General features: G+C 32.0%; 1 protein-coding gene across 1 annotated transcript in view; it reads right to left on the reverse strand.

The window, feature by feature from the left end:
• Positions 1–21,801, reverse strand: part of LOC132697510 (uncharacterized) — a 127,019-nt gene extending 105,218 nt beyond the window's left edge. The window contains exons 1-2 of the mRNA XM_060663109.1: positions 21,515–21,801; positions 21,337–21,433 (exon numbers count right to left, since the gene is read on the reverse strand). Coding sequence (XP_060519092.1) covers positions 21,337–21,433; positions 21,515–21,631 — 214 coding nt within the window. The 5' untranslated portion in view covers positions 21,632–21,801. The remainder of the gene's footprint in view (positions 1–21,336; positions 21,434–21,514) is intronic.
• Between the last annotated feature and the right edge of the window lie 255 nt (positions 21,802–22,056).

The following is a 22,056-nucleotide window of genomic DNA, read 5'->3' on the forward strand; positions in this document are numbered from 1 at the left end:
AATGATATACAATGTTTTTGAATTGCAAAGACGAATTGATGGAATATACATTTCTCAGGCAAAATGTTTTCATGGCTGCTGTTGTTTTAAAAAATAATGAAACTAAAAATAAAACTCGTAAACCACTCAAATATTTCCTAACAATTTCGAAGCAGTCGGTAAATGTGCGATATTCCAAGGGTTATCCAATATGTTAGTCAAAGTAAGGGTCATCAAATATGCTGCGGGTGAGCAGATTGATAGCTTATTGTAAAAAAACTACTTAATAAAAAAATAAATGTTAACGGGGGGTCTCAGCTTTATTTACCCTAATAACCTCAAACAATAATGATCGTCAACCAAAGAATCAAGCTAATGATAGATTTGTGGCATCCAATAATAAATAATCTGAGGATCTTTCAAGCGACACGCATCACGCACTCTAATCTCTCGTCAATGCTGCCACTGAATTTGTTGGTTCGACAATTAGTATTTAGTTAAAAAAACTAAAATATCGGAAAATTGAAACTGACCTTACGCCCGGTCAGTGCATGAGTATAGAAAAAATATATTGCAAATACTGTGTATATATGTTATGAAAATTTGTGACTCTATATGGATATTTTTGTCAACGAGGTGGTTAATACAGAATATTTTTATTATTTACAAATATATCAATTGCAAATGCTATATAGGTGAATGAACTAAACCACGGCCTAGTACATTTTACAAGTAAGAAATCAGTAAAAAAAAATACTTGGGACTTAATATATATATTTTCTTTGAGAAGAATTTCATTTAACACAATTTCATAACAAAGATAAAAAATAGAAACGTTCCTCTAAATTTACAAGACAACAGCCCTTACATGTAACGAGAAATGAAAGCGCAATTGTACATATTATTGTGATTCAAAATTTATAAACCCCTATAAAGAAGCCATTCGTGTTTTTGATTAGTTTTAATAGACTAATAAAGAATTTAGTTTTGAAATAAGATTTCCGCATAACAGTTTTCAAAGCATTTGTTTCTCATTTCGGAATTACAATTTGAATGACTATTAAGCAGAATCATTGGGAATCAAGAGAGATCTTGGAAACGTGTGAAAGGTTCATTTCGTAATTCAACAAACGAACGGATGATGTTCGGAATAATTTTTCATCACATTTGAATTATTTATCGCAGGTTAAAACCGTTCCATCCAATTTTCACTAATTAAAGCTTTCAAGGAAACTTTACGTTGCGAATGGGGCCAAATCTCTTTTCGGAAATTACGTAAAAATAATTGGCACGGGGCTGAGGACACGACATTGAAACGAAAATTATCCTACCAATGTTTTCAAAAGCGTTCGCAAATTAAGTGAACTGGCAATATCATTTTGCAGGATAGAAGTTTTGAATAATTAATTTAGGGTTCGTGAGTTAGAGGATCTCAGTATCAAAGCCGCTTCTTTGTGTAGTGATGAGTTAGGTCAATTTCGTAATAGTGAGCATTACTTTTGGATTTACGCATAAGCCTAGCTTAACGCGACGTCCCGTACAACACTAGAATACTTAGTCAATTAATTTACATGAAGGATTTTACTAAATAACCAGATATCGTTGAACATACTGATTAAGAATTACATTAATTCCAAACGGCTTTTTTATCTTTTTTTTTCAGATGCCGATGTTTTTTTATTATTCTCTAACCTTTAATACCCTTTATCGAAGTGAAGAATCTCTAAGACTCCTTTGCAAATTAAAAGTCAAGCGACCCAAAGAAAAAAAACTATGCTACAATTCCATCTTAAAAATTTCATTTGACGAAAGTTACTAGGAAACACCCTGTATTTTAGACCTACATCGGCCGGTTGTGCATAGGTCTTTATTACTCGAAATAGATTTGCTTTGTTCTGCGGTATCTGCAGTTCCCTAACTTAGCCCTATTTTCCACCACACGCTAATTTTAAATTATAAATATTATATAATTTCTATTTGACCTCGACAACACTTTAATAATTAGGTTAAAGATTGAGTGGACGACCAACACTAATATGGGACTTTGAACGTTCGGTTTGGATAAACGTTTATATATTTCCGACCAACTAAACTTTCAATACATTAACATTCTCCAATTTAGCAATTCAGTAAATAGAAACACTTGTTTTCATTTTCTGCATCTACCTTGTTTTTAAGGGTCGACGGTCCCTTCTGTTTTTGCGACGATTTTTTGAATTCTTTTGTTAAGATTCTGTGACTTTGAGACCTATTGATAGATCAAAAATGTTTGAGAATTTAAAATTTTGAGTATCGCTCCTTAACAAATCCAACCTTTGTAGAAGGAAAGTAGCTAGAAAATGACAAGCTTAGTAGACCATACTTAAAAGTTTATTTCATGTTTTCGAAGTTTGGTTGACCTTAGTGCAGCTAAGCCACTCCCGCAGATTTATCTACGCTGTTAATTTTACCTTCTATCATTAATGGCTAAGGCAATGCAATTGCATGGTTCCTTTCATTATCATTGTCAATGTAATGTTGGTGTCCACAAACTCGCAGGGTAAACTCCATACGAAGTATGCAAGTCAAGGCATCAATACATCTAATTAGTTTTTATCACTAACTATACCAATACTCCAATATATTTGATCAACTTGATTTATTTGTAAAAATTATTTAGTTATTCCCCAGTCTATTAACATAAAACTTTTTAATGTCAAAGCTCTAGATTATGCAACACGTTGAAGAAGTTTATCAAAAATACTTTGTCTACAATCATTAGTTTTTGAATATATTTTTGCAAACCACAGACGTGTGACGTGGCCATAAAAACTGACAAACGTGAAAATACTAACAGTGGCTAAAATCTATTGTTCGCTCGCAAACCCCTACTCAACGTAAGGTAAAGGTTAACAAAACTGGCGTCTTAAAGTGACACTTAAAGTAAACGTATGATCGGTAAATAATTGGATATTTTAGAGTAAGAAGTAGCAAAACGGAACTTGTAAATGTAGTTCTACAAATGTCATTATAATTTCATTATTGAATTTTCATCACCACAGGTCTTACTTTTTATGGTGACTGAGAAAATCCCGTCGACAACTAAAAAGAATTCTGATACGCTTGCATTTATCTATTTATCTATCGCTTCTCAATTAACACTATCGGAAAAAACAAGATTAACCGGCAAAAGCGCTTCCGTGTCTGTTCGAAGAGACGGTAACGAATTTCCAACAGTCAGTCATGCAGCGTATTTATTCGCTCATTGAGCAGCGTCGTTAACATTCGATCGAGTGAGCGAACATGGTGGAAAAAAGCTTCCGTAAGCAAATATAGTGTAGCTAAATACGGCACGATATTAAAATCCATAACCCTATTTTGCCGCATTGTATCATCCTTACTGGCACATAATAAAACGATTCGCCTTTTACGATGAAACATCGTTACATTCCAAACACGCAATTGCAGGGGGTACCGGCATCAGAAAATTACCGTCAACGGGGCGGAATAATATCGTGTTAATTAGCGATAAATTAAACACTTGCCAATTAGAACGTATGAACCGAATTCCGTTCGGCTGGGGCTACATTATTAAGTAAACAAGGACCCGGTGCAACGGACCATCCATTATGACTGAATGAACGCGAATAAAACGATTTTCGAAAAATTCTAAGTTCAACCCGGATTCACGTGCTTTTGGAAAGGTGGAGCTTTCAATGAATATTTCAAGATATTTGGTTTGGATTGAATGGTGGCGCCAGAATTACCTGAGCCGATTCGGACAAAAGCTGAGAAATAGACATATAATACTAACTAACTTTCAATTATTCTAAATAAGAAATTAAACGCCTGTGATTCGTTTATACTAAAATGCCAGAAATGTATTTCCAGTTTATTAAGTTACTCTATCATTAGTCATCCTCATCAACATTTATATGACAAACGGAATTTTTAATTATTTAGGGAACTATATTCTCTATATTACTTGTATTAATATTGTTTCTACTTTCTATGTATTTATTTTATCTATTTATTACTTTGGTTTAAATTTTAGAAATTTCAAATACTCTATTTCTTTTTGTCATTAAAAATTTTAATTTTTATTAAGCCTTTACCCTAGCCGATATATCTCTAGATAATTGTTGTAATTAAATTTAAATTTTAAAAAAGTTGACAATAGGAAACTAAATTATGTTTTTATTATTTATTTAATTTTTCTAGTTTTGCCTGCAAGTCTGTTGTATTGCGTTGGTGATGAAAGGGAGAAAAAAGTATAAGGAAAGTAAGAAAAAATAATTATTACTATTTAATACATTTTTATTTATTTTATTATATTTCATATTATTATTCTTTATTTTTATTATTTTTTAGCAATTATATAATTAAAATTTAATGGACTCGTTTATATTAATAATGCATAATATTAATAATAATAATGTTTATTTCCGTTGACTTTTAACAAAAGTATCAGATAATGTCAACAAGTAAAAAAATACATTAGAACACTAAAATACAAACTTCAAAAATAGATACGTACAAACATACATCAACAAAAGAAAGGAAAAAACAAAAAAAAACACACACAAAGTATGTCACACTGAGAGATCAGCATTACTACAATCAAAGTATTCATCGATAGAATAAAAACATTCTTATTCAAAATGAGCTTTAATTTTTGCTTAAATAAATATACAGGCAATATCTGTTTGACGGACAAAGGCAACTCATGCTTTTAGACTTGGTTTTAATTTTGTTAGAGCTGTTTAAAGAGTTGTTTAAAGGGGTGTGAAAAAAAGACACCATTTTTGTTCGTCACTTGAAAAGTAGATTGTGAACTTTGACTAAATGTATTGATTCATTCCTTAAATGTGTAAAATTTGCCAATTTTATGGCATATACAGACATATAAATGAAAGAAAAATATATTGGCAAAATCGTTTTGTTACTTGTTATAATTACACATAATCCTAGAGTTATCTGAACGTTAAAAATCTGATGACAGAACAATGATAAGCGCAATGTGGGTTTAAGTAGGTATAAAATAAAACGTCTATAGAATTTGCGAGAGTAGAGTTCCTTGCAAAAAAAAAACAATTTTAAATACAGTGCCATGCAATTAAAATTTTTAATTAAACAGACGAGTCAACTCTATTTTCTACTTTTAACGAATTTAACCATACACAAATTAAAACGTATTCACGAGACCTGCATAAATTAATTTATCAAGCGACACACTTCAAACAAACAGAATTAGTGAAAAATTCGGATTTTTTCCGTTGCTGGCTTCGCTTGAATACCGAGCTTTGCGAAAGTTCACATAGGTGTGAAATTTCAGTGCTACAAAAAGTTGATTTAAAAATTGCGTTTTTAAAGGGATTTTATACAGGTTATATGAAATTTGGGATTTCTGTTCTGGATTTAAAACTCAAGTGGCAATAAAAGCAGAAAAACACAATTTGTTCGACATTTCGCAAACCTAGATACAGGTGTTCAACATCTAGTTTGGAAGCAGCATATGCATATGCATATTTAACACGCATAATTATTAATTATATAAATTAAATTTAAATTTAAAAATGGCGTCAAAATATACTAACCTCATTTTGTTTGCAAAATAATATTTTTTTTCTGCGCTTGTTTGAAGGAGGGAATTTATATTTATTGGCACTGTTTAATCTAACAGCTTAAAAGTGCAGACGTGTTAAAAGTACTAAAAAAACTGTTTAATATAATAGGTAAGAGACTCTGGGAAACAAATATAAGCGTAAATAAATATATAAAGCCAAAATCCATCGGTAAATTTGTCTTTCAAACAGCGGCTGAATTAAATAATTGACAGGATACTGAACACTGAAACGACGGAGCATCAGATTTTTGAAAATTAAATAAGATGAAAGGATTATGAGTCGGGGAAATATTTTTTGTCCAGTAGCGTCTTATATATCATGAAGTTCTTCGAATGAATGGACACTCATTCGAAAATAATTAAAATATTGATAAGCGTATCCGGTATCAATCTTCGTGCGAAGGAGCTCCATAAGTGTCAAACTGGACCAATTGAAATTAGACTAGAATTTGGATATGGTAAGTATTTTTTAAAAAGCGCCGAATTATTTCGGATTCCAGAAAAAAATATTTTTTCGAAAACCATTTTGAAAATCCGTCGTACAGTGTGGGCTGGATATTTAAAAAAAAAATTGAGATATAAATAATCATTTCTGGTACAAATTTTCTTTTTTTTTTTTCATGCGAAAGTGAAAGAAAACGCCTTTTATCGTTAAAAATAAGTGCCTAAAAGTGTCGAAACTGCCTGTCAGTACACCATGCATAATGGAGACTCACTTGAACATAAAAAAACCGTGTTTAACCGTGACTGAATCGTTAATCTACCAACTACCAAAAGAAAAAAATCCAGTTTCAACGGGTTTACCGTCTTGGTGTGCATTTAATGGGAGCAAATTTATCTTGCTTCGTATTTAGTAATTTTAACAAAAGACTTCGCAGTTGGACTCAATTATGCAGAGCGGTAAAGGAACGTGGAGTTACGAATTAATTCACTACTCTGAAGCACGAGGCTAATTGTAAAATCGATCCAGCAATTTGAACTAAGCAGGAGCAATTGTCTTCGTTGCAATTAAACGATAACAAATTTTGGAATATCGAATGCCATAAAATTAAGATTCTGAATTTCGCCGCATTTAAATGTTACGATTAAAATGAGAGCAATTTCTAGAATAAAAATGGATCTCTCAACAAAAGTTCTCGAATGCAACATGCCGATCACTCGTGTCAACTGTCGAACACATCTTACTAATTAATTCATTGAAATTATAAGTGACGAATTAAACCGTAAGAAGAAGAAGAAGAAGAAACTATAATTGCCATATTTTAAAGTCCGTTGGATATTATTTCAAAAATCGACCAATCAAAATTTTTCCTCCAAAAAATATTGTTACAATAGTTCGTAACAACTAGATTCGCTTTTATAGGATTAAGGTCGTTGACATACATTAATTGTGCAGTTATACTTATATTTATTCGTACTCATTTGTGGTCCATTAGTGTTCTGACCCAAAATACCACTTCAAAGTAATAAACGGACAAGCACATAGACAACACTATTAACGACTTTTAACAACATGGTGCGATGCATTATTAAAACAATATTTCCGGAATACAGTACTTGTAAAACATCGCAGAATTCAGAATAATTTCATGTGAAAATTACAGAATAAAACGTGTAATTTGCAATCGAGCTTGGTGGCGCATGCATCTTAATATTTGTATGATTATAAGAATGCCACTGCATTTGTGATTCGTCAATCTAACTGTCTGTCCATACTTTAATTGGTTAGGTGCCACCGTTGTGTTAATAAACCAGTAACCATGATTACGTTAATTTTTTTGTGACTGTGTTGTACTTTTTTGTTTTTCTTAGGTCGGAGCTCCACCCAGGTAGCTATAACTAGCCCCAATATTAAAATAAAACTGTATTTCGTTCAAAATTACAATAGTGAACCTGAACAAAATTTGTATTTGAGAAATATTGCATAAGCAATTAAAAATTGTAAAATTTAAATCCTCGGTGAAACGCGTTGTCATTTCGCAAGTTAGACTAAGCGCCAGCCGGACGGTAGCCTAGCGAAACCATTTTAAAGAACGGGGGTTGCTGTTGTTATCTTGCGTTTAGTACCAAAAATAAAGTTTTGTAAATGACCAAACTCGATATTTTAAAAAGTCAATCTGAAAATTTACCTTTTGTAGATAGGTTTATGGTGACATTTTACATATAAAACACCTAAAGTTTTTCGTTATGTTTTTTCTTAAATGTTTTAACTGTTTGGCCGATATAATTTTTGAGAAATGATCGACATTTCACCTTCCAGAGTTTTGAAAGCAATTTTAAGACCAAATTTATATAGATGTTTCGAAATTTTCCTGCTACGTTCTGCTATGTATTTTATTGTTTCATAAATTTTGGGTTCGGTGTTTAATATGGGAAACATAGAATTCCGAGTTATTTGAAACAGTTTTTTAGTTATAATCTTATCCATCGAAAGATTGTTTTTGGAAGCCAAATGGGTACTTTAAAACTTGACTCTGATGGTGTTTTTTTTTAAGTGTACAAAGTCATCCTTTTTTAATGGTCTATAATTCGTCTTAAACTTGTGCAAACAGCTCTTATTGATCAATATTTTTTGAGGAAAATAGTCATGGCAATTTTAAATTGGAGTCAGTTTGCGTAGATGGTAATAATTAATAATAATTACTGAAGTTATTGTAGAACACTAAATTTATAGTAAAAGTAGGCATTTTAGAACTATCGCAAAAATACTGTAATAGTATATTATGCAACAAGTGCGGTAAACGGCATTTGACTCACGAGTTTATTTGACACGAGCGGAGCGAGTGCTTAATAAATGAGTGATTTAAAGAGTTTACCGAACGTGTTGCATACTATACTTTTTTTTCGACCGTTAGTTTTTGCGTACATTTTCGAAAAACAGGAATACATTCACTGACATGACTATCAGAAATGACAAACGTCAAAATTCAAAGCGTGGGAAATATCTCCGAAAACATCCGATTGCTCCCAAACTCGTGCGGTAAAATCCCGGAAATGTCCGAAGTGGCTCGGATTCGTGGGCAACGAAACTGACATGTTAAAGTGACGCTTCCCGCAAACGTAATTAGGTATTTTACAGACGGGAATAGAAAACTATATTAAGACCAAGCAATTTTCGTATCGATTTCACAGAGCAAGCCATTGTTTCCGCTTCAAAATCAACAGTCTCCTCATAGTCACAAAAGCGAGTATTCAATTCGACGTTGGTGCTTGTGCGGATTCTCTAAACCCGTTTGAGAGAGCAAAATTTTCGTCTTTGTGCTTAAATTAGGGTGGTAATCCAGTTTCGACTTGAAGATATCTAAGTGAGAACGTAACGTTCATAATCCCTTAAAAAATCGTTATTTTGTACGCTGTTAAAATTAGGTTTCTTCTAAAGTGGTTACAATAATTCCTAATTCGCAAGGGACAAGGATTGTTAACCACTATTTAAAACAATATCGATGTCACAAATCCCGAGATTTAAAAATGCGCCACGTAGGTTACAAAAACAGATACTAACGAACCAAATAAATCAACCCTGGGCGGGACTACAGCCATTGCATTGGGCACTATACGCAGATCTGATTAGGTAAAACGTTTTTAAAATCCCGGCGCGTCCGCCGTCCGAATTTGGGGAGCAATATTCGTTTCGAAATTTGGATTCGCTCCGTAAAGGTCATTTAGGGGCACGTTACCATTTATATACTCAGTCGCCTTGTCACGAAATCGCATTACAGGGATTGGACACCTACGGTTTTTGTCTGTTATTTGCACACCGTTTTTTCGTTCGTAATATTCAATTATATTACTAGTGCGGTATAAGTTTCACTGCAGTAAACAGTGACGAAAATTGTTATAACGAGGTCGTAGATCGAGTAGTATAACCACGCGAGTATTTCAATGAGCTTTACCGCACGTGCGATATACATTTTATGTACGAACTCAGTTTTATAATTATTTTTTGTTTAAAATTGTCAAATATGCTTTTCACGAAAGCGTAGTAGGGCAACCCGGTAATAGTATATTATACAACAAGAGCGGTAAACGGCATTCAACACACAATTCAACAATTAAAAAATAATAACAGATTATCGGATTACCATTCAAACATTATATTTGCTAGTTGCCATTAAACCTATTCGTTTATCGTTCCGATCGGATCTGCTATTGTTGTCTCTTTTTCACTGTTTACGTTAAACAGAGAGAGATGTAATTATTAGATATGTCATATAAACAACGGAATAAACACAATTTTAAAACGTTATGTTGTTTATTGAACTTTTGCAATTGATCATTAAGTAGTTTATTTAAAGAAAAAGACTGTAATTGGAAGAAAGATCACCCAAGAATAGAGCTTTTAAGAGGATTAAATTTTTAAAACCGTACAGGAAATAAAAAGCAGGTCCTAACCTTCAATTTCGTTTGGTTTGTACTGAGACATGGATATTTGAAAATGATACAGTTCGTCTTGGGAAGGTATACATATAAAAACTTTAAAAACAACTAAATTTCATGCGAACGATATGTAAAATTTTACTTTACTTACCTACTAATCCACTAATTGTAGCATATAGCACGTAGTATTTAAATATATATTGCATAACATTTTTCTTTGTACTAGTTTTTGGGTACATTTTTGCAAAACAACACGAGTACATTCACCGACATGACCGCCAGAATTGCCATACGTCAAAATTCAAACCGTGCGGTAAAATCTCCGAAAGCATCCGATTGCTCCCAAACCCGTGTGGTAAAATCCCGGAAATGTCCGAAATGGCTCAGATTCGCGGGAAACGAAACTGACGCTTTCCGCACGATAGATCGGTGTGTAATTTGGCATTTTACAGACGGGAGTAGAAAAGTATTTTTCCCGTAGTAATTCCCGAGTAAAAAGTCAGACTTCCCAATTATATCTCGGAATTCCGACTTACAGCTCGAAATAAGGCAATTCGGACGTATTCGGAATTCCGAGATAGAAGTCGGAATATTAAGTAGGGTTTCCGGTTGATTCACTGATGAGAGTTTCAATATTTGCGTTTTTAGTTTTGTGTTTTAAAAAACTACTTCTCCAGTGGTTGGTTTTGGTTGGTTTTAGTTATTGCCTTAGTGATGCGAAACCACGGGCGATTTGAAAATCGAAATTCCAACATATAAGAAGAATTCAGACATTTTAAGAGGTTGCCCTGTTACGCTTTCGTAGCTTTCCATATCGCACACGGCATATAAAACTGTCAACTTGGCAGGACATTGGAAATATATTAAATATATATATATATATATATATATATATATATATATATATATATATATATATATATATATATATATATATATATATATATATATATATATATATATATATATATATATATATATATATATATATATATATATATATATATATATATATATATATATATATACATATATATATATATATATATATATATATATATATATATATATATATATATATATATATATATATATTCAAAACATAACGGCAACTTTCCATTTTAGATCCATCCGGCACAAATTACACGTAAAAATGCGCTAAAACTTAACTAGTATTGTTTTGCGCAGCATGGGAGTAACTAAATCATTGTACGTTTTAATAAAAATTTAAATTTTAGGGACAACGCTTCAAATCGCCAAGAAATCAGAGACTAAGTTTAATAATAGAACACAGGTTCAGACATTTTTGAAAAATATCTCTTAATGAGAAAAGAATCTTTACATTTTTGTAAAAAGAAATATAAGTAGTTAATCCGTTTCTTTCCAACCAGCCGAAACAACCATTTTAATTACAAATGAAAACTGTCGCAAACACTATAAAAATGTACAACTGTACTGCAACATTGTTGGAAGTGTATAGTTTTCATATCTCAATCCTGACGCTGATGGTTTAACATGAATTCTAAAAGATACTAACTAGATGTAATTCCAATAGCGTTTCGATTCTGTACAAATCGTAATAAATCATTGCTCCTGAAAATCGGTAACAGGATGACGCGGCAATAAAACTACTTTCTGAATAAAGGAAGGAGAATGAGGAAGCTTATAAGTGTATCGATTGAAGAGACAGTAAAATAAGGGCAACCTTTTTTTGTGAACAACATTTCCGGCTAAATTTCTTTAAGGAGGTGGTTTATTTATCCCAAGACTTCTCATGATTTTTGAGATTGTCAAATTTGTATTACATTTCGTTAAGTAAAAAACGGTTACATTCGAGAGTTTTCAGCTTCAGAATAAGGAGTCTTTGGAATCAACTGAATCATACAGAATAACAAATTAATATAACAATAAAAATTCATTGGGTCAGATGGTCGGGATAAGTTTGGAGAAAAAAAATACAGCTCTGAAAATCGAAAATGTCTGTCCTACGGTGAAGCATGGTGGATGTAATGTTTTATTGAGGAAGTACATGTCAACTAATGGTACAGGTAATATAGCTTTTATGGGCGGAATCATAGGCAAGCATGGTTATTTGATTATCTAAAAGAATCATTTAAACCAAGGTGTTGAAAAAATTAATCTTGAGGGGCTTTTGAAGTGAGGTGGCTTTTACTTGATGAAAATCCATTTATCAAATTAAATAAGAACTAAAAGTTCTGTTGATGTTTGATAAAGACACGGTATTGTCGAAACAATTGTCATGTTAAAATATATAATTTCGTGAAAATCTGAAACTTTAGTTCTTATTTATTTTGAATGCACTTATCCTTTAAAACATAGAAAAGAAACAACACATTATGGTTGAACCAAATCGAACTATTAAATATTTGATCCTACGTATTAATTTTTTATTCCCTATAAAAATTTCAAAAAAAACATTACCTTGATTTAGATTTACCTTTGCTCGTTCCTAGGAGTATTATTTCGTTGTTCTAAACAGTAAAAACTGAAAAAATAAAACTTTACATTCATTGCCTTAGTCATGCCAAAACACGGCAGAATTGCACATCGAAATTCCGATATATAAGTTGGAATTCAGATTTTTAAGAAAAAATATTTACAAGGTTGCCGTGCTTCGCTTTCGTAGCTTTCCATATCGCACAAGTCATATAAAACTGTCGCTTTGACATGACATTCGAAATATATTACTTTGACATAATATTACCTCATTAGCGATGTAATGAATTCTTTTTTATTTTACTTTTAATTATTTGTTTGTTTATACAGAAATACAAATTATTCATACAACTCTTAAGGTTAATGCGTGCAAAATACTATCCTGCATGATAGAATAGAATTACATTTTCTTGGAGATTGCTTATAGTGCAAAGTTCAGGACGATTTGGTTGATATGACAAACCCTTATACGCAAATTTTGTAAAGTAATTATGCATTAGTCTAAGTTTAGCTAAAATCGTAGTTATGTGCAGCTGAGTTATTTTTAAAAACAGTCACTAATACTTAAGCGTTGTCGAACACCGTGCACTAATAATTTCGAGCAAAGTCAAAGTCAGCCTGAAAGCAAATTTCTTTCTATTCAATAGGGACGTTGGGCAAAGTGCGTTTTAGTGAGCTTGGATTAAGATTTTGCTACAAAAATCCTAGTTCACAAGTCAGACGTCTCACCTACGCAACCCAATTATATTTGATGTCCATAGCGTCCGCCAATTGTAAATGGTGATGGGCCTTGGGAGTCCATCGGTGACCGTTCTAAGTAACTTTATTACGTTTTAAGTGAAGTGACTTTAAAATGAATTTCGGAAATATTAGGAAAAGTTTGAAGAAGTTAGAGACAGAAATTTGTATTACATTTCGTTAACTGTTGCAAAATAGAGTTTTCAGCTTCAGATTAAGAAGTCTTTGAAATTAACTCAATCATGCACCAGTAACAAATTAATATAACAATAAATTCATAAAATTCACTTATCCTTTTAAAGATAGAAAAGAAACAACAAATTATATTTGAACAGAATCGAACTCTTAAATATTTGATCCAAGCTATTAATTTTTTATTTTGTATAAAAATTTTAAAAAAATCATTAACTTGATTTAAATTTACCTTTGCTCGTTCCTAGGAATATTATTTAGTTGTTCTAAACAGTAAAAACAGAAAAAATAAAGCTTTAAGCCGTGAATCTTCAAAAGCATTAGAACAGGACGTCTATACATACCGTCTTTCTTTTTCAACAAAAATAAAATTGCATCCATACATACATTACAACAATCCATACAATCAAGAAACATAAGTTCCATTCTTAGTGGCTGAAGCTAAAAAAATATTAAAATTTTCAAAATTTGATTTTTTAGGAAACGCTGTAAACAGGTATAACAAATGCTTAACAAAATTGAAAGACTATAAATTAGTTATTCCTAGCACAAATAGGAGTTAACCTAGATGCGCAAGTTAAAGCTTGACTTCAGCGTTACCCGTAGATTGGTGATTAGATTTTAAACACTTGCCGCGCGGCGAGTTACAAAATTACCGCTCCGATCGAACTCCGTCAAGTGGAATTCTACATAACAGGATAATACCGAAATTCCCTGACTGAAACTCGAACCAAACGGAAGTCAAAGGAAATATGGCGTTATTAGAAAACGCCAGGAATGCTTGCTTCGGAAAAATCTCATTATTTTCTGTAAATCAAGTTAAAAGTATGCAAACAGAAAATTAATTATCGATCCCGACAAATTTTAATTCATTAAGCGCTTTCAAAAATGATTGGCCGCGGCGTTACCTTTATTTCGTTGGAAAAATTTTCCACATCTCGAACGGCGAGGGTGCCTCGAAGCTTTTAATTTTGAGATAAATTTTCTACGATTTGAAAGATTCATTCAAAAGTCGTCACTTTGTCAGGCGTTTTATTAGTGTTTAAAAAGCTGAGTGCACAACAAATTTGGCGATACTGCAATTGGAAATGTAAAATAAAATTCGACATGTCCATATTTTTTGAAATAATTTAATATTGTATATATTATGCAATGTATATAAATTTACCAATTGTTTGCATTTTTCCTCCAATATCAATTATATTGAATATGAATTATTGAATATTGAAGAGAGTAGAACGGTTACGGTGTTGTCATATTTGTCAAAGATTTTGTGGTTGAGATGTGCGGGGTGCCAATTTAACGTAACCCGATACCTTATCTCAGAATATACGAAAAATCTTAAAACACAACTTCATTTTTTCCTTCATTATTACAATTTTGGATTCTACTCAAGTTTCTAGGAAAATTTCGTATACAATGTTCTATACCTATGTTTTTAACTTATACTGTTGATAGGAACCTACTTTAGAATTTTTATATAATTTTTATTAATATTTTGATAACTAATAACACAGGGTGTTCAAAAACTAATTTTAAATATGTACTAAATTAAGGAAATATCAAAAAAAAAATTTTTAAATGGTAACCCCCAGATTTCAGAATTTTGTCTTATTTACCATTAAAAATAAAAGTAAGTTTGTATAAGGTTGTTTATGCTGAAAATGTTTAGTTTTCGAAAGATTGTCAAATTAATATTCTTATATGAGGATTTTACTGTGGGTTTCAAGTTTTGAACAACACATAAAAACGAATGAAAAGTCAAGAAGGCCATGAGAAACAAAAGGGCAAGAATGTCACAAGCCCTCGGTAAAATGTAATTTCATCGTTTTTATTTTATTATTATCAAAAATATGGCTCCTTACACTGTTAAAGAACGCTTACAGTTATATCAGTGCTTTATTCGCAATAATAAAAGTCCAACTTTGGCTCTTCGGGAGTACCGGCAGTTAATTTCAGCCAGCAGATTACATACTAAACAGATTTTTAGTAGAATAGTGCATGACCTACAAAAAAACCCAGGACGAAATCGAGAACTGTCCTTACTGCAGAAAAACAATTAGATATTCTGCTGTATTTTAAGGAGGGCGAAAAAAGTTGTGAAAGACAAGCCTCCCGTGACATTCCAAAAGTATGTCGAAGTAACATTCAAAACGCATTGAAAGTAAATAATTATTTTCCATTTGAATTCCTCCCTGTTCAGTTATTAATAGCTGAGGATAAGAATGCAAAAGCAACATTTTGCGCTCTGATGGACCGTTATTTTGAATCCAATATGTTTGAAAAAGTATTGTAAACTGATGAAGATCTTTTTAATAGAAAATAAAATACCCACTACTGGTACTAGTACTAGTTACTACTAGTACTAGTAAGAAACACCGTGTTAAAATTATTCAGAACCAGGGTTACACAGAAGTGTATTTGTTTGGCGTGGTATAATACCTAACAGAGTTATTCGGGCCGATATTTTATGAAGGCGATCTTAACCATGACCTAATCGTTCAACAAGATAGTGCTCTGTATCATATGTTAAGACCTGTTATTAACTGGCTGAACAACCGATTTCCAAGGAGAGGTTGACACGGAACCTTGGCGAGCTCGTAGCCCTGATTCGATGCCTTGGGAAACCTCAAAAAAAAAGAAAAAGAACATTATATATGAAATTTTCCTAGAAACTTGAGTAGAATCAAAAATGTAATAATATACAGGATGTTCCATAAAAAAAAGGAAGTTGTGTTTAGCCAGGCAACACTGAGTGCCTTTTATATGCAAAAATATGGTAAAATAAAACTTCGTTTCAAACCAGATAACTTTTGTATTTAGGATTTTTCCGTACACCCTGTATATTCTGAGATAAGGTGTAGGGTTACGTTACATTGGCAACCCTGTACACGCGGTAAGAATAGAATGCCCTTAATTTTGGCTACATTTTAAAAATACCTAAGACATTAAATACCATTTCTGAATTCGATGCAAGTTTTCATGAAAAGGCGTAAAAAATCGGAGCACTGATTCATATAATAGTTATATTAGATAATTTTTCATATAAAACCGCAAAATGGAATAGAAGACAAGGAAGATGCTCAAGGTATTAGAAGGAACCTATCGAACAGGCCATAAAAGGAACATATATAGATATCAATATTAACAAAAATATTCACTTTGGAATTTATAATGAGCACCGGGTCTGGTCTCATTTTTTATCGGATTTTTTAAAATTACAGATGCCTGACAGGACATAAAGTTGTTAATACTAAAAATTTATGTGGTTGCTTCTGTTCTTCGAATAATAATGTGTTACATTACAATTTGCAGTCGCTATTGGCTTCGTACCCAATTCTTCTCATTGTGATTTGGCATCTACCTTTCCTGGCACACATTGGAGTTGTTTCCTTATAAAACAAATTGAAAGGGAAAATGTTGATCCGGCATCGAAAAGAAAACTGTGGGAAATGTATAATACTTGGATCCCCGGACATTTCCCTGGAGGACGAGTCTGTAATAAAATATATTCCCATTGTTTTAGTGTTCTGTGGCATATGCAACAAATTGTAATAATTTACATTTCCTTTTTCACCCTCGAGAATTGAGCAATTAGGGAATTTTTGCTGAATAACAAATCATATTATTGGAGGGTGAAAAGCTACGTAAAATGACGCGTTAGGGCCTTCGTAAATTTTAGTCCTATTGAGATTTATTTTAACGGTGGCGGACTATAAAAATTCGTTCCAAATACATCGTTGTTTTGTTTTTTTTTACCAAGTTTAATTGCATTTGCATTTCACGTTACACATACTCGGTAATTTCCAGTAAAGTCAAGCAAACAGTCGTATCGATGAGAAAAACTTTCTTCGTTGGCATATTATAAGAAAAGAAGCACGCAAGACTTTGCACGCGAATTCAACTAGAAATCCAAAGTCTCCTGCTTGCGATTCTGAGAAGTGTTTGTCACTTAAAGCCCCTGGCTAAAATTTACAAACATTTATTTTTTTTCCGTTAATACATTACACCTTTTATCAAAAAGGAAAAATATTTTACAAAATAACAAAATCAGAAACAATAAACATGCAGAAACATATGTCGAGACTACTTCTGTAAAGAATTTTTTCATTTGTTTGCTATTTAAGCCGAGCATTCTTAATTATAAAAAACTACTTTTTCTAAAACAAAGAATCAACAAATCAAACAAATAATTGACAAAAATTAAATTTATAGATTGCTTGCAGTTATTTTCGCATGTCCAACGATCATTTTATCTATAGACAACGTTATTTTAAATAAAAATAGCAAAATGTTATAAGGAAAAGGAAAAGTTATTTGGAATTAAAAAAGTTCTGCCTAAGTACAAAAGCATGATCAAACATTTTGATTTAGATTGTTTTAATATGCCGATTATAATCAATATTAAAAAATTTAGAAATGTTAAAGTTTTGCTTAATTAATATCGCTGTAACCAACGGAACAAAAATATAAAAAATTTAATTTAACAATTTAATTTATATATATATATATATATATATATATATATATATATATATATATATATATATATATATATATATATATATATATATATATATATATATATATATATATATCGGGATATCATCCGTTCGCTCGTTGAACTCCGACTGGAATCCTGCAGTGTTCGAAGTGTTTTCGGAGCGCGAGCATTGAAGATGCCAAGTGAGATTTTGGCGAAACGTCTGCAGGATTCCAGTCGGATGCAGGATTTGCAGGATTCCAGTCAGATGCAGGATTCCAGTCGGAGTTCAACCAGCGAACGGATGATATCCCGGAATATAGTGTCATCACATTTTTCCATCCGTAAATCAATACGTGAGAATATATATATATATATATATATATATATATATATATATATATATATATATATATATATATATATATATATATATATATATATATATATATATATTGTTTGGCTTGGAACCACTCGAAATGGTTGTCGAACACGCAGCAACTTTGGACAATAAGTTTATTATGGCAAATAATAAAATAATCCCATATTTTGCACACTTAAGTAACCACACTGTAAACTGTAGAAAATATTTGTTAAAAATGTTAGAAGAAATACAGTCACTTAAACCTCGAATATCACCAAACCAAAAAATGGACCTACCTCTTTTTGGAGCACACAAGATATTGTCCAATTTTTTTGTGGTAAACATCCTGCATACAAGCGCATTAACCAAAACGCAAATAAAATGGAAACATGGGCAGCAAAATCGTATTGCCCGAGTGAAACTCGAGCTGCTCCGAGGTAAGTAAACATATTCTCTGAAACTGTGGATGTCGCTTCAGAGTTCAATGGCGCTTGCACTTCTCCCTACTGCATTTGAGCACTTCTGGCAAATTAGTCGATTAATTATTCAAACACGAAATATTTTCGATCGACTCGAGCTGGCCCGATTCCAATCTTATCAATAATATAAAACAAATGCTTTCATTATTTTGTGTGTATTTTAATCGATACCAATCACACTCAATAATAACGTAAAGAATTAAATAGCTTTCTCCCCCTATTTTTAGAATAGAATTCAAAACAGATATCCTCCAACATATGATTTTAATACTGGCTTTCGATATTATGTAGTTGGAAAAATAAACATTATAGACTAATAACGGTCAAAGTTTTATCGTTATAGTTAGTTATGAAAACATTAATATCTCTTGAATAAATATGGCTTCATTTGTAATTGTGCAGATGATAATAAATGGATACTTAACTTTAAAAATACAGTAATAAGTGCTCAAATCCCCATTAAAAACATTGGCTAAAATTTATATAAATAAATAAATAAAACAAAATATCGAAAATTTTACACAATAGTGAGGGAGCACAAATTTACATAAGAAAAACTTATCAGTCAGCGTCAATTACGGTTTCAGTAATTATAAATGAATCATTAAATTAATATGTAAACAAGAGAACTAGTTAACGCAATATTCAAACTATTTGTATTTAGTACTGCTTCACAATCATCGCCTTTATCTATATGCCAATTTTATTTTGTTAATTTCATCTGTCCTAACCATTACGTTTGGGTAATTCATGTTATTTCCTATACAGATTACAATAATCAGGATAAAGAGGCAAAATTTTATGATCAGAGGAGCTAACAAAATTATTGTCAATTATTTTATGATCAAAACATTATTATATTAAAAAAAAACTTTAAACAGGATTTATCTTTTTTTTTCGACGAAAATTTTTGTTGTTTGTTATTTTTTCGGATAAGTAAGATTTCTGTTTAGCACTTAGTGAACTTTGGGTGTAGGTAGAACACGAAGCGCATATCACTGTTTCCTGCAAGTAGAATTGCTGCGAGGCGTGCCTGTTTTAGAAGGTAAACCATCAATAATAAATGCGAATCGAAAATCGCCAATGCATTTACTTAAAGCAGGACGTGAAAAGCACGTTATACTAGTAAATGTTAATGCGCGCTTTGCGATTTTATTGACGTACACAATAATGTGACCGCAGAGGTCAACAAACTTGCGAAATACCAATTTCTTACCTTTCAGCGTCGCTTTTATTTATACCTAAGCTCGACCAAGCCAATAAGACCAAACACTTTCTTTTCTAGCACTTAATATGTAATATAAATATACTACAAAAATAGAGAGCAGATTTGTGAATTAATATTTTATATTAATGAGCGACATTAATTCGCTCAATATCGTTATATATAAATATGGGATTTCGTTTTTTTTTGTATTTGTATTCATTACGAACCCTGTAATTGCCAATTTATTATGCATGATGTCGCAGAAGTCGACAATCACATTTGCAGGTGTGTGCAGTGTGGGGCAAAAGGAAGACATTTAGAATTAATTAAAATATCTCCAAATATTTAATGAAAAAATGTAACTTTTTGTATTTTTCACGAGAATCTACAATATGTTGACTAGATAAAAGTTACCAAAGTAAATGCGATATTGTGTGGTGTTACTTGTGGTTATGTTCCATTACTTTCCATTCCATTACTGTTAAACTCAATCCTTATAGCAATCGAAAAGGTGGATTTTAAAAAATCTGTTGAGTTTCTAAAAAAATTTTCATTTCATTTTTTAAAAAGTTAATCGACTTTTAGCAAAACTGCTTATTCTGAGCAGTAGTTAAGATATCAGACACGTGTTTTTTTAATATTATTTAAAAATACAAAAAAATGATCGTTTATCATATTTGTTAACTAGATTAAATTTAAAGTCTCTGCCTCTGAATTTAAAATGCCACTACATTGAAAATACTCGAATATTCTAAATGTAAAAAATTTTTCACCTTAAATTTTGAAAATACCTGCAAGAAGAACTAAATTTAGATACTAATTTTACTCTATTAAATACTAAGTTTTTAGAAAAAAATTACTGTAGATGTAAAATTATGACACATTTTGGACCTCTTTCAAGATTTTTCAAAATCTATTGTATCTTTTTCTCGGCACTATTTAAAACTTTTCGCAACATCGACAAGTTGCCAAATCAATAATTTCTACAGTGATGAATATTTCACATAACATTAAATAAATTAGAATACCGCATTAATCGCATTAATTTTGGCGAAACTTTTTGATGAGCGTAACATTATATATTCATGTATCTACAGGATAAGGTAAACAATTAGCATGAATTCGAATGAATAATGATTTTGAATCGTTAGAATGATTCCTTCAAATTATTCATTTATTCTTATAGAAATTTTTAAATAATTTTTTTGTAAATCCTCTTAAGAAAGATCAACGTGAATGATTTTTAAAACACCCAGTTAAATTCTCTCCGATGTCCGATTCCTCTCTTAGTTTTTTTCTGACAAGATGTCTTTGATTGCTTCATTTAATAAATCGCAAATAACTATTACGCTTGTTCAACCATCATCAAGCTAATCAACATGTGCGGCCAAAAACTCGATTTTAGTTCATCCGGTTCGTTGATCAACTGAACCGAAAAAACGAGGTTCCACTTACCGCACATCAAAACCAAAAACAAAAGAAGTCGTCTGCCGCTGGCCATTTCTTTCCTACCGTCCTTCGAGTCCTTTTTACCGCGCGAACGTCTAAAAACCTGCACACAAATTGTTCCGGGTGTTGGAGAGCTGTCCCGAAAAACACCAACGCGAACGGTTAACCCTTATCTTAAACTTACGTTTTGGCACGCGTTGAAGCGACAGTTGTAATGCGGATGTGGTGAATCACATGGCAACGAACATGCCGCGGTACAGAATGAAAAAGCTCCCGCGCCAGCGCTTCCTACTAGTCGCATTCGAGCTTTCGTTACGCGGTCCGTGAAGCTTTGCGCTCCTCGTGCCGCTGCCGCTGACTGCAAACTCTAATGCTTAACTGCGGTATGCAATCATTAACAACCGAATGCCCCGTAGTGACGCGTCGACTTTTTGGAAGTCCCGCGACTGTATACGGGATGTTAAAAAATAATATACTAAACTTGGAGGGATGAAATTACTGAGAAGAAAGTTCCTACGCACAGGGTGGGTCAAATTAAGCACTTTTAAATGGAAAGCTCACCTTTTTCATTAAAAACATATTGCTACATTTAAAAAAGATGGCAAAGTAACAATTATATTAACCCGGGTGGCTAGAAGTGCGCGGCTATAATTATATTGTAATGTATTATATTGTAATTGCCTTGTATCGTCATGTAATAAATACAGTAAAAAGGCTGCAGCAGAG

This window comes from Cylas formicarius, unplaced genomic scaffold (assembly GCF_029955315.1).
Source record: "Cylas formicarius isolate icCylForm1 unplaced genomic scaffold, icCylForm1.1 PGA_scaffold_1__22_contigs__length_36826433, whole genome shotgun sequence".
NCBI lineage: Eukaryota > Metazoa > Arthropoda > Insecta > Coleoptera > Brentidae > Cylas > Cylas formicarius.